The sequence below is a fragment of the Condylura cristata genome, unplaced genomic scaffold, assembly GCF_000260355.1.
Source record: "Condylura cristata isolate star-nosed mole 26May11 unplaced genomic scaffold, ConCri1.0 scaffold00013, whole genome shotgun sequence".
NCBI lineage: Eukaryota > Metazoa > Chordata > Mammalia > Eulipotyphla > Talpidae > Condylura > Condylura cristata.
Genome location: NW_004567114.1, coordinates 46038172 through 46052728, shown reverse-complemented (window position 1 = coordinate 46052728; position 14557 = coordinate 46038172). Strand labels below are relative to the sequence as shown.

The 14557-nt window shown below is 34.6% G+C and overlaps 1 protein-coding gene across 4 annotated transcripts in view; it reads left to right on the top strand.

The window, feature by feature from the left end:
- The window catches only part of MIPOL1 (mirror-image polydactyly 1), a 245081-nt gene extending 242693 nt beyond the window's left edge, over positions 1 to 2388 (top strand). For all 4 annotated transcript variants that reach the window (XM_012724721.1, XM_012724723.1, XM_012724722.1 and 1 more), the window contains one exon: positions 1639 to 2388. In XM_012724721.1, coding sequence (XP_012580175.1) covers positions 1639 to 1705 — 67 coding nt within the window. In that variant the 3' untranslated portion in view covers positions 1706 to 2388. The remainder of the gene's footprint in view (positions 1 to 1638) is intronic.
- The last annotated feature ends 12169 nt before the right edge of the window (positions 2389 to 14557 follow it).

Genomic DNA, 14557 nt, shown 5'->3' with positions numbered 1-14557 from the left:
GATCTGAAATTACTAAACAGTACTCAAAGTGCTGTTAATTAAAATGTTTAAGTTGCAATGTAAAAAATATATATATATCAAACTGATCTTTGTCTTCCTCTTCTTCCACTGTTTAAATTTGTGAAACTTTGCCTTAAAGGATTCTTGTAGTGCTATGAATCATACTATTCGTAGTGAATAGATAGTGCTAGTTTCTAATCACAAGGAAAAGCCCAACTAACATCAATCTGTGAATATAGTGAATTATCCTGTGAGTGTTCCAGTTCACGTGTTTGTACACGTGTAAAACTGTTTTGGTGAATATACTACACTTAACCTATAATTTATATTTGAGAAATCTGTACTTGTAAACTGAGGTGAGATTTGCCTTTTCTCTAAGGTCACTACTATAGTCCTCAAAGCAAAGCTATTTGATGCACCGAGTTGTTTTATTTCATATCACTCTTTAACAAAACTCTTGATGCATGCAGAATCTTGCCATAAACTTGAACTGGTTTACAGTGTTGTCTACCGTGGTTTAGTCCATGTAACCAGGGTGTATGGCTCTCAGAATATCCTCATTCGTTCTGTGTCTACCTCCGAGCTGTGTTTATTTTCAAAGGCCCCTCATGCATGGATCCATATAAATGAGGCAAGCTAGAGCAGACAGGGCTGTGTTACTCCCCAGCCTTGAGGGAGGGAAGATTGTGTATATGGAAACTGCTGGGCATGATATTCACTTTTAAGGAAGATTTCTGTAACATCAAGCAAGATTTTTGGTTGAGGTTTAATGCTTCTAGTAAGGAAAAGAAAAAGAAAAAACAATCAATAGTCTGATTCCATCACTTTTTGTCAAACAAATTTCTCCCTGATCCATGTGACTGTCTCCCTCCCATAGAGAATGCTAAGCACACTGCAGAATGGACTTCTGAACTTTTGACTCTGTTTTCAGTGTGCTTGGTGAGTTAATCAACTAAAAGATCAGTTCTTTGACTAAAAGCATACTCATTCCTAACCTATTTGTACCGCTCAGAAATAGAAACATATTTTTTTTAGGTTATACGGGAAGTCTGTTATTATTTGTACACATTTAAATTATTTTCATGCCACTGACACATGAAGTTTTTCCCATCACCACCTATATTCAGGCTTCATTCTCATTGTGTGAACATATGAAAATATAAAAAAGGAAATTTAATGACTTAAGATATAATGTACAAACATACAATATACCAAAGTGTCACTTATTTAGCAAAGTAAAGGTGTAAGATTGCTCATATTTCTGTATTGAAATGTATTTCTTAGGTAAAAATCAGTTTGAAACTGTTGTACAATTAATATGCCATTGTGGTATCGCATGGTAACTGATTTATTCACAACCTTAATACAAGTAGGTAAATGTATTGAAATGAGTATCTTATTTTTCATACAGCACCTAATGCTGACATAATCTGAGTATCTGGGATAAAGTTTGTGATGGTGCTTTTTTTAACCTCAAATCCTTGGCACTCTGCACTGTGTGCTTGCTTACAGTAATGCTTTGTTTAACCTGACTACCAGGACTGTTTGGTCACAGGCAAATACTGTCCTTTTTCAGCCTAAACATTCTGACAGTAATTACACTTTTTATATTCTCTTCCCTCCCTGCCCCCAACTCAGATTGGAAAGGCTGGTGGACGTCCTGAGGAAGAAGGTTGGAACAGGGACCATGAGGACAGTGATCTGACTGAAAAACGACAGTCTGGGGAAGCGATCACATCTGGTGACCAGGCTGCTTCATTCAACACTGTGTAAACACTAAAGCCTTAACTTAGCAAACAGTTGTTAGAAGTGGGACACTCCAACCACATTCCAAGCTGAGATAAAATCAAATCACAAATGTTTAACCACTTTGCTGCTGACTTGAGTTACTTATCCAAATGTGTTAGCTATAGACTTTTACCAGTTGGGTAGCTCTAAAGTTGTAACTAATTCGGTAACTATTTTATATCTCAAAGTATATAACATAAATCTTTTTACTGATAGACTATTTTAGGTATAGTAAAATTGATCAGGGTCGTATCTTCACATATGGCCCTTTCTGAATGAAAATGCAGCAAAGTAAATATTATCTAAACCTTAATCCACTGTGTTAGGTCAGAACTTCAGAGACATACATTTTCCACATAGAGTTTACTTCTTAACTTATGAGAGAGGCTCAGACTTAACAATTTGTAGTTTTCCTTCAATGCCTCCATGTAATCTTTGTTATTATTAAAGTACATGAGGTGTAGATGCTAAGCATTAAATATAATTTGCTTTAATGAGAGTTTAGTACATTGCAGTATATTTAGTACTGATCATGCATGATTTTTGTCTCATTGCAAATAATACAGACTTTTCAATAAAAAGAAGATATTGTTATGATGTACTTCTAAATTCATGTAGTCAGTATTTTTTTTACATTGGATCTGAATAATTATCTGAACTTTAAGTTGTAGAAATTGCCAGTTAGCATGTTCCAGCATGTCTGAATCCTAAAAGGGAAGAGGTCATCAAACAAGCTAAGTATTCTTTTTCATTATCTTGACTTATAGTGCCCTTTAAATTTTTGTTGTGAGGAATGTAATATATAATATAAAATAAAATTATAATGTAAAAATAGGAAGACTTGGTGAAAAACTAAATCTGCAATGTATGCAATTTAACACACCCCATTTATTTGGTGTTGCTTTTATGCAAGAGATAGAATAGTTACAGCATAGCAATCACTAATCATGAAATTATGAATAAAACTAAGATTTCTTAACTACAGGAAAACATATTTTTTCAATTGAATAGATGAGAGACCAATAGAAAATGGCTGTCCTTAGAACAGGACAAATAGATGTGAAGAGACCGAGTTAGTGAAAAGTTTATAAATAAATGAAATTTTTCTAAGTCAGTATAATTTTTCTAATTCACCTTTAAACCTGAGATGAATTACCTGCCATTGTCTACTTTCAGGAGCAGTATTAAATAATTGATCATACTTTTTTCCCCTTCATTACTGGAAATCATCCATTTGAAGTTTTTCACTCTGCAAGAAAATGTAAGGTGCTTCTCATGGGTGACAAAATCATGTTAACAAACTCTATTTCTGCTTTTTTACATCCAATAAATTAACCTGCAGTTGGAGTGTTTCCTTTGACATCAATTTGATAATTTACTTGTGTTGACTGCTTTAAGTGATCTTTTTGTAGAATAATGAACAGAGAACAACAGGGGTTAAAAGTAAACTAAACTGGACATACTCCATCGTGCTGAAGAGAAGTAGAGCCTCCCATAGACTAGGAACTATATAAATACAGAAATATGGAATAATTAATCACGGAGTCTCCTCTGGACTCTGATTCAAACACCCTATATGGAAGAACAGCACCTTTGAAGCTATACAGGTAAGTGGAGAGAAATAGTTCTTGTTGCAATATAGTACATTCATGAATCCTTTTCAAATAAATCACAAGCAAACTTGAATTTCAATCTAATCCAGAAGAAAAAACAAGTCCATTTGCTTGGGTTTTATAAACACAAAGTGTAGCATAAATTTTGACATTTTATAATTTCCAGACATCTCTTTCCATCCTTAAATCGGACAACCAAGTCCTGTAATCAATATGTATAACATTTATAGAATTTGATATACAATAATAAATATATAACAGCCCTGTGTCACCTACTATTGCCTTAGATAGGTAATCTCCCCAAAATATCATCCTCGAAATGAGCTGGCTACAAAATTACAAATGTTAATTATACAGTCAAATATTATCATTAATTGATTTCTTGCATTTAAAAGGAATAACCTTGCTCACTGAAAATCAGTTATATATATATTCAATAACAATACAACTTCCAAAGTATTCTACACTGGCCAGAGGTGTTGCCCTGAGTTTGTTTTAAATACTATATTAAACTACAGTTACATGAGAATTCACTTCTCCTTGTAAAAATAAGTAGCTTAGAGGAAAGGCAGAAAACATAATACAAACATGTGGCACCTGACGAATTAGAAAGGCCTTTCACATCTGGTTTTTTTTTTCTTTTGACCCAATCAACAATCATATAATAATATTAGTAAATTAAACTAAGCCACTTTTTTCACCAGACACTATTAGGTTGTTGATAACTCTTATTTACAACTACTTTTCCATTCCATCATTATCTATATACATGATATAACTATGCAGGTAAGTATATGCACATAAATACATTTGCCTTTTTAAAAAATTGATTTACAAGTGAACGGGTAGGCTCCAGTTCATTTCAACATTTTGTTCAGGTTTTATTAGAAGTGCACGTGGTTTCTGAGGCTTTTAAACAAATACATGGAATGGTTGAAAGATTTATATTGCTCATGCTTAGCTAAATATGTCATCTCTAGAAAAGATGTGGTTTATTTTGGCACTGTTTTAAAAACTCAAATATTTTAAACATTTGTTAAGTTGGAGCTTGCATATTGGAACTAGTAGCATACGTTCCAGAATACCATCTCAAGTTACCAAACTTTTTGTAATCCTTTTACTAGAATAACCTTTTCTAAAGGTTTTTTTTTTTCTTTTAATTATGTACTCTTAAGTTAAATTTATAAAAGTTGAAGTTGTTATTTATTAATGTAGTATATAGTAAATAGAATTGGACCATGGTAAATGTGTATTTTCCTGAGAATATCAAAATATAACATGTATTTTTTTGCAGAATTCTTAATATCCTTATTTTTAATTTTATTGTTTGCTAACCAAATTTTGGAGTACACTGGTTCTTTGCAAGCCACCAGTTTCTTTATTTTTGATTGCTAACAAAGTTGCACTTACATGCACAAGTTCAAATTCCTAAAATATATATTGCCTTTTTAGTCACATAAAAGCCCATATTGCTACAAGTCCTACACATTCCAGTGCAGTTCTTAATATTGATCTTAATCAAATGTTTAAGTATACAGTCCCAATGATAAAATATATTGCAGTAAGGAAACAGACTAAGTCATCATCAAACTGTATTTGACTTCCTTAACAAGTATAATAAAGGTAAAAGTAAATATGGGCAGGTTTGTTAGGTACTTGAGGAACCTTTCAAAACTATCCAGGTCCAGAAAATAAAGGGAAACATTATTTTTGGTAAATAGGGTGAGAAAGAACATCAGGTTCTTTTAACTTTAAATAAACTGAGTCAACTCTCCTAGAAAGCACCTCTGCTAATTTTGCAATGTGCCTATGGATTTTGTGGGTAACCAGTAGTTGAAATCTAAAAACACTCCATCTGTGTTGATTGTTCAATCTTGATAAAATGTAAATAGACTATGTAACAGTCTAGCATTTGCAGTGAACTTAGAATTTAAAGCTTCAGATACTTGACTATAACCAGACCAGGGTGGAGTGGACAGTAGGAGTCTTAGAGCAAAGATCCTATAAAGGTAATATCTAAACTGTCAGAATACTGTGTAAAAAAAGTTTTCTCATGTATGGACTTTGTCATACATTTCACTTCCATCCATGTACATAATAATATTTTTCTGCTTTACACAATTAACTGTTTTTGAGGAAATTTCTAAAAATAAAAACATTATATTGTATTTGTTATTCCAGTGTAGATTTATTTAACCTTTTCTTTGTATAGATCCATGTCCACCTCTTAATATTTTGTCTTCCTGAAGTGTTTATTATAGTAATGCGGGGCTCTGAATGTTGAATTTTTTCAGCTTCTGTATGCCCAAAACTGTCGTGTGTGTATGTGTGTGTGTGTAAACATTTTTTTGCTGCTAATAGAATTTTAAGTTAATGTTTTTTTTTCGGTTTGGGTATTTTGGGTTTTGTTCGCTAGTATTTGTAGAGTGGTGTTCTGCATTTCTCTCTTTCTTCTCCAATTGTCATTCTCATTTTTGTTCTCTGTGTATAATATGCCCACTGGCTGCTGTAAAGGTTTTCCCTTTGTCACTAGTTTTACCAATTTTATTATGATATGATGTTTATTTTTGCATGCTTTTGTGCTTATGCTAAGTTGAACTTCTTAGGCTGTGGGTTTATAATCTTGAACAACTTTTCTAAAATATCAGCCAGTATTTTTATCAATATTTTTTGTCCCCAATTCTATTTTCTCTCCCTCTAGATCTAGTACTTAACATAATATGTATATTAGGCCACTCAAAGTTATCCTACAACTCATTCATGCTTCATTCTTTTATTTTCCTAACTTCTTTCTTTCTCTGTGTTTCATATTTGGATAGTTCCTGTTGCTTTTGTCTTCAGAGACACTAATCTTTTCTTTCATAGTGTCTTTTATTCCTATCGTGTCTTTCTTTTCACAGACATATTTTTCATTTCTAAATATTAAAAATTGACAAATTTTATTTCATATTTCTTCTTGAATTTTTCATGTTATATATTATTTTCTGAAATATAAAAAAGTAGGGTAATAACTTTTTAAATATCCTTATCTGTTAATTCTATCATCTGTTCTCATTCCAGGTCTGTTTCTATTAATTTTTTTTTCTTTATAAATTGTATTTTCCTGCTTTACATGCCAGGTAATATTTTTTGGTTGCCAGTCATTATGAATTTTATCTTACTGGGTTTGGGAGGTTTTTATTTTTTTTTTTTAAGATTTTTTTACAGAACTGGGGTACAGGCCAGAGGTGCAGGGGCAGTGAGAGGATTCACCAGAGACAGAGTAGGGAGCAGACCAGGCCAACTGTTGAAGTACACTGCTGAGGGGAGCAACAGGAAGGTCAAGAGAGGTCTGTCTGCCATGTGGGTCACCTCCGGGGCGGGGATCGAAATCATGAGGAAGTGGCTTTAATTTCTTAGTGCTGTGCTTTAACCTGCTGCATCACCAGGGAGGGCCCCCAGGTTTTTATTTTTAATTATTTTTTTATCTTTGTCATGGAATTTACAACAAGTTACATCTCTTGATAACAGTTGATCTTTATAAAGCTATGTTAAGCTGCAGTAAGCAGGACCACAGTACCTCTAGTCCAAGAAAGAGATTTGCCCCCACAACTTAGGAAATTCTGTTCTGAATGTACTAGCTGATTCCTGTGTAAAATGAGGCTTCTCTTCTCCAACTGATTTCAACCCTGTGTGAGCTGGGTTGCCTACATTGTCCTGCCTGCACCATTCTGGAGATTCCTGGCCTTGTCTAGGCAGTTGCCTCACATGCAAATGTTGATCACTAGTCAGAAGCCTGGAGGAATGCACCACATCTATCCAAAACCCATATACTCCCTCACTCCCCACTCTGCACAGTATCTCTCCTCTCCAGGACTCTAACCTGCAAATTCTGATGGTCTTGGCCTCCCCAAATGCTCTACTCTGTGCTCAACACAGGAAGTCAGCCAGGCTCTGTTGGGTCCCCCTCCTTACACTCTGCTCTGTACACTCTCCAGATAGTTAACTGGATAAGTCAGAGGCTCGTTTCATTAGCTTCCCTTTTCTTCAGGCAACATTGTTTTTGCTGCTTATTGTCCATAGTTCAAAAACTGTAGCCTGTGTATTTGATGTATTTTGTGACTTGGGAGGTGGGGTGGGGGGAGGGGAAGTTGGATTGTGCTTTGGGTTTTGGATTGTTGTTGTTTGGGTTTTTTAGATGGGAAAGAAAATGTTCTTGCCCCTACTCCATCATAACCAAAAGTGTAAGTCCTCTGATAAATCTTTTTAAATGTCATTCTCTTGATGTCTAGCTCCCTTGTTCCCTGTTGAGAAACCAGCTATCATTCTTAGCTTTTCTCCTGAAAGTGAAGTCTCTGCTTTTTCAATTTCCTTTTCATTGTTTTTGGCATTTTTATTTTATGCCTACATGTGGTAGTCTTTGTATAGTACTTGTTTGATCTCATAGATTTTTATCAAATTTCTAACGTGATACTTTTTCGATTTTAGGAAATCTTTGAGAAAAACTACTTTAGGAAAAAAATTTTTTCCTGTCCTTCTGAGACTTCAAATATGGATATGTGAGTTTTCATTGTGTTCTACCTGATCTCTTCCACCCTCTAATGTATTTCCTATACTTTTTTTTCTCTATTTATATCAGTTTTAAATTTTTTTTTAATTGTCTTTCATTAATGCTGCCTTCTGCTGTTGAAGCAATATATTCACTTCTTAATTTCAGGATCTGGATTTTTCTATTGTTTAGTTTCCTCTTGACTTTTAGTTTGTTTTGATACATTCCAGTTCTCTGATGAAATACTCCTCTTTTTATTACATTGTCTCTCGTTTTGCCTATATTTTCTTGGATGAAACTAGTCATAGTTATTAAAAGTTCTTATGTACTAAGGTCAATGAAGAATCACCTGTGGCAGGCCCTCCCTGTGACTCAGCTAGTTAAAACACAGCCATTGTAGCACAACTTCCATCCCTGGCCAGGGAGCTGACCCACGTGGCATGGCAGACCCCTTCTGACTCGCACGCTGCTCCCCTCAGCAGTGTACTTCATCAGTTGGCCTGTTCTGCTCCCCACTCTGTCTCTGGTGAATCCTCTCACTTCCCGTGCCTCTGGCCCGTACCCCAGTTCTTGTATGCATGAATAAATAAATCTTAAAAAAAAAACGTATCACCTGTGGATCTTTATTTTAGTTTTGTTTCTTGGTTTCTAGATGCATAGTTGGTCCTGTCTCTGGCCATTCCTTTAAGTATTGACTGAATAGACATTCTGAACCTCTAGATTTGTTTACTCTGCAGAGGACTGAGCCTTCTCTTTATTGGGAATATTGAGTGGGAGTTAATTGCCTTAATCTAATCAGGTACTGTACTGAGTTAAGTATGGGTTGTGGTTTTAATAAAACTAAATTTTCCCTACTTCTTTTCTACAGCCTCGCTCACTGTGGCCTTCAATGATATGAGAAATATCTTTCCTGGGATCCTTCTTAGTATTGTCATCAAAGCTTTTTAAACCTCCCACTTAGGACAACTCTGAATTTTCAAAGACTCTTGAAAGAGAATCTAGGTACTTGTTTCAGGCCCTTGTACCCTCCAGATCTGTTGCTCCAGCCCTTCCAGACTGCCAGAAGCTCTAGTGGTTTCTGTAATTCAAGCCATCGTCTGCTGGGATAAAGCCCAGATTGTCATTCTCTCGCCTTCCCCAGGAGCAGCATGTTCCTCAGGGAAGAGCAACTGCACATCATCAGTTTACCTCTCCATACTATCTCCTATGGATTCTTTGACCCTCTGGCTGTCTTTATCTCAGTACACTCTGATATTTTTAAATTACGCAGTGTGGATTTTTATCCAGCTTTCCCAGGCCTCTTTCCACAGAAATATTGGTCTGTCCCAAACTATTCTGTTTTGTCAGGAAGCACACAATTCCAGTGAGTTTTTTTAAATTTCTATTATCATAGTTTTCATTTCTGGATATTATATTCTGTTCATTTATTTTAGTCTTTTGTTCCTGGTTCATATTTTCAATCCCTTTATTTTTCTATGCATGCTTATTCTAGAGTTTCTGATAATTTAAGTGTCTCAAGTTTCTACTGATTCAGTTTTGCTGTCTCTTTTATAAGATAAAAATTCATTTTATCTTATTTCTTCAGGTGTTTGGTTTTATGAATGTGACCTGATATTTCCTAGAATTATTCTCTGTGACTTTTCAAGCCTGGGTTAAAGGTCAACTTGTCCATGTAAGTTGCATTTGCCTCTACTAGGAGTGTGTATGTATATGTATAACCCCAGAGCACTTTAAATTATTAATTTGAATATTGGGCTAGTTACATAATGTTATTTGGGTTAGAAAGCCACACAGGGTATAAAAATTCATAGGGGGATTTTCTTAGTTTTGGCTCCTCATTCATTGCCAGAATTCAAGATTTTTCTCCTTGGATGTACCCTAGGTTTTCTCCCCCCTTTGAAGACTGAAAATAAAAATCCAACTTCATGTCTATCATAAGGCAAATGCTTTCAAGGTTAAAAACTGCATTTTGGAGGCCCTTCCTGATGGCACAAGTTAAGGCATACATAGCACTGTGATGCTGTCAGTGGTCACTGCAGCATGGGTTTAATTTAACTCTGGCCAGAGGTGTGACCAACTTGGTACAGCTGACTTCTGTTCCACCTACTACTCCCCTCAACATTGTACTTAGGTTAATCTGCCTGTTCTGCTCCCCACTCTGTCTCTGGTGAATCTTCTCACCTTCCCCAATACCTCTGGCCTATACCCCCATTCTTGTATGCATAAATAAATAAATCCTTTAAAAAAAACTGCCTTTTGAACTTCACTTACTCATTGAGGATTTCCAGTTTTAATCTTATTTTTGCCTTCTGGATACTCCTTACCATCTTGCCAGCATATTTGTGCCTTGAGATGTTTGTCATTATCTATTCAGCACATTTAGTTACTTACTGCAGGAGGTTCTAGCCCCTTCATAGCAGGAAACAGTAGTCAGGGTTGAATATTATTATATGTATACACACAAGGAGATATACATTATACCATTAATAAAATGTTCTGAATTTAGTATTACATGATTTATATGAGCAGATAATAAATTTACCTTCCCAGATCCATAATTGTAGTTCTGTGTCTCCACCAGTAACTACAAGCATTTTTTTTTTCATTAAAAAAGAAAATTATTGAATAATCCAAATTAGCCTGGGCAAGGAAATTAACATGTGTCTAAAATGAAATGTTTGAATTATGAGCCATGTGCCACTTTGGTTTATCTGCAGCCAAAATGTTCAGAAACCTCATTCAATTAACCATGTTGCTTGGGAGGACCTGGTTACCCTGAATCAAAACTGCCTGGTGATGAGTAAGAGGTATCCGTGACACACAAGTTCAGACCTTGCAACTCTGTTTTTGTTGTTTGAACTTTCTTCTCCATTGTAGCTAGGGATCCAGCATGGAATTTAAACACATGTGTGGTAACTCCATTCCTTCAGCCATTGTGTTGTTAAGCTCTAGCTAACGAACTTTTATGACTGGCTCCAAGTAATGCAAGGCCTAGACTACAGCAGCAATTAATATTTCTGGTTTTATAGGTAAAGGCATATGATTTATATGTCTTCAGGCAAGTAAAATGCTCTTGCCTGTCTAGTCCAACTGCTCTCTACAAGTAGCCTTCATAATATATATGAAAAATAAGGTAATAAGCCAAGATACACCTAAGAAAGCTTGAATTAATCACTTTCAATGTCATACCTACTGTACAACAGGAACTTTAAAATATATACTTGTTTTAAAACTCAGGAACTTTTCCTGAAATAGAGGAACTAAAATTATATAATAATTTGAAAAGTGAGAGCTCCCAGATATATCAGTCAATTATACTTGTTTTATATGGATCTTTTTTATAAATACCAATAATTTTTGTTGCTTAGGGAGATCCTTCTGACAATGTCAGAATGTTTCTCACATCTCTATAGACTATGTTCATAGTGACTTGCTAAGTATAAATTTTGGTTTTAAATCTCTAAGCTTTATTTTGCTTCCTAACGTATTGTTTTGAAACAAAAACCAGGTGACTGAAAAAAGAGGAGGCAATTTGTCCTCCAACTCATAAGTCATAAAATGTTCTGACCACAAAAAAGGGGGGGAGGGGAGTCAGTTATCATTTGACATAGTCTAAGGTGCTCTGAAAAATTAGTCTTTAATTGATTGTGTATACTAATTACTAATATGCTACATCATAGTCTTATCAGTTTTCAAAATTTTATTTGATTTGCTTGTTGCATTTCCTTAAGTTGTGGTCTTATTATAAAGAGTAGTTACATACTTTTGTCTAGGTGACATAGAGAAATGTGGCTATATCATAGAAAGTACAAGTAAAGAAAAATTTGAAATGAGACATTCCCATTCAATGAAAACTTCAGTATATCAAAATAATAACTATTTCTGCTTTTATAAGAGTTACAACAATTTTCCAAGAAATAATGCTATATTGTAGATATATTACAGATAAAACTAATTTGTATCAAACAAATTATTTCTAGAACCAAAAAAATGTAATATGTATGTGTACACATTTTTTTTTTTTTTTAGATTTTGGAAACACTTTCTGGATCCATACTGGATTATATTTAAACCAATTGACCAAATCATACAACAAAGTTCTGACACATTATTTTGTTCTAACATGGACGGCAAGAAAATTAGTGACTTTCATTCAAACTAATACCTTCGACCCTATTCTCTAAATATATGCTCCATTTCAGCTTCTACCCTGTACATTCATTAATTTATTTGCTATTTTTAATCCTCTACTAAGTCAAATCCATCTTCATGTGTTTAAATTCAGTTTATCCTTCAAGAACATTTATATGCCACCCCCTACATAAAGCTTTCCCTAATTCCTCAACTCCGCCCCACAACAAAGTCTCAGTTAATCTCTCTTCTGTATGCCTTATATCCCTTTCTTCATGTCTATTAGGGCAGTTATTAAGTTTCCTCGTGTTTCCTATACTACCTCCCATTAGAATTGCAGCTGCCGGAGGTCAGAGATTCAGTCTTGTTCATATTTCTTTTTACAGGTAAATACTGGATGAATAATCAGTCTCACTTAATGATGAAACCTAGGTTTTCAAGCTATATTTTTGTTTTATAAACATTTGTGTGACCTCTCTGAAAATAAATGGTATTAAAAGATTAAGTATTGTTTCCTAAAATATCAGGTGAAACATTATGTTTATATGAAGACCTTAGCTTTTAAGCCATTATCAACTTGAAGTGAAAGGGTTTTCTGTTATTTGTTTGCTTAGGTTTGGTTTTTCAGTTTCTTGTGTAGCAGTTAAATGTTCTCCCATTCAGTCCAGAGTCTAGAATTGTACTCCATAATAAAGAGAAGGCATGATTTTGTTGTTTTAGAACAGCTTATACAAAATTTTCAGACTACAAAATAGGCCATTTAAATCTTTATTGAGCAACAGCAATAACTGCTTTCTAAAACCAAGTATATCAAAATTCGGTGGAGAGAGGGAGAAAACAAGAAATCTACAAACCACTGTGTGTTTGGATGTCTGCTGGTTTTGCTACAATCTTTAAATCATGGTTTCAAATTCAGTGATTCCTCATTTCTTAAAAGTAACTAAACTTTCCTGATTCTGATCACTGTTTTTACCTTCTTGAAAATTTACTTTCTGGTTTTATATTTTCCTTCAATGACATACTGTATTTTAAGGTAATCGAGAACAAAAGTAGCTTGTGAACATTACCTACTAAGTTGTGGCTTCAAAATTAAGTAACTAATTTTAGTCTCTGCTTCAGTTTATACCCATTCATTTAACATGTTGAGTAAAGGACCAAAATCATAATAATGTATGCCATTCTTCAATAAATAGATCCATTACATCAAAGGCTTTTAAAACATTCAAGCAGAGAATATTCGCTGCATTTTACTTGTATGTTGATGGAGATAACACACTACAAGCCTTTAAGCTCCATAAAGAAGAGTTTCTTCACATCACATATATCTTGGCTGTACATAATCAAATATTTTTTTTAAAGATTTACTTATTTGTACATACAGAACTGGGGTACAGGCCAGAGGCTCAGGGCGGTGAGAGGCTTCACCAGAGACAGAGTGGGGAGCAGAACAGGCAGATCGACGATGTTCACTGCTGAGGGGAGCAGCAGGCTGGTCAGGAGAGGTCTGCCGCGCCATGTGGTCACCTCCGGGGTAGGCGGGGATGGAACTCATGCGGAAGTGGTTTAAGCTTCTCAGTGCAGTGCTTTAACCCGCTGTGCCACCGGGGAGGGCCTGTTTTGTTTTGTTTTTTTAAGGAGAGTATGTCTTGAAATTTGTTTCCATTATGTCCCTCACACAAAGTTATGTACCTTAGTTTTATTTGATTGCTGTAAGAGTAATTCACTTCAGATAACCATATTGGGCGGAGAGAGGCAATGTCTAGGAAATATAGCTTCGTTATTCAGCAAGGAACAGTAAACCAGAACTGCTGAGGTTAACCATGTAGTAAAATTGACCTCATCTTAATGAATAGTGCTCAAATGCTGGCACAAGGCCAAGTGAATCTTCTTTGTCTTAACATAATATAAAGGTTAAGATATTACCTTTGTTAACACTTAATTTTCAATAAGATGATTCACCAGATAAGACATTTTTTTTTTTTAGATTCTTAATTTTATCATTATCTAAGGTGTTCTTACCTGGTAATTTTTTATCTTTAATCCTAGTCTTTCTCATGGCTTTAAAGCCAGCTAATTAAAACACATTGTCACTTTATAGAACTTTAACATTTGTATAAAATAAGAACAGAGATACTGAATAATTAATTGTATACAGAGGCATTTTCATACTCAAATATTAATGGGAATATGTTTTCTAAGTTCTTGCTGTCCTATAGGTTTCTGTTAAGAGCTGAAACTTGTGCCATCTTGATTAATGTTTTGACAGATTTTATCATAAAACTTGCTATTGTAAATTTACCTTGAGCCAAAATGTAACTTGATGTAAGTTTAGAAACAGTTTTTACTGTTGGTGATCAGAAAAGGAAATAATTCAATTGTATTCTTTTAAGTGATAGGAATATAGTATAACTCTTTAAATGTTAGATGTTACTTGAAATGCAGGGGAAATTCATATTTTATATGTCCAAGTTCTGTCATGTGGTAGTGAAAACACACA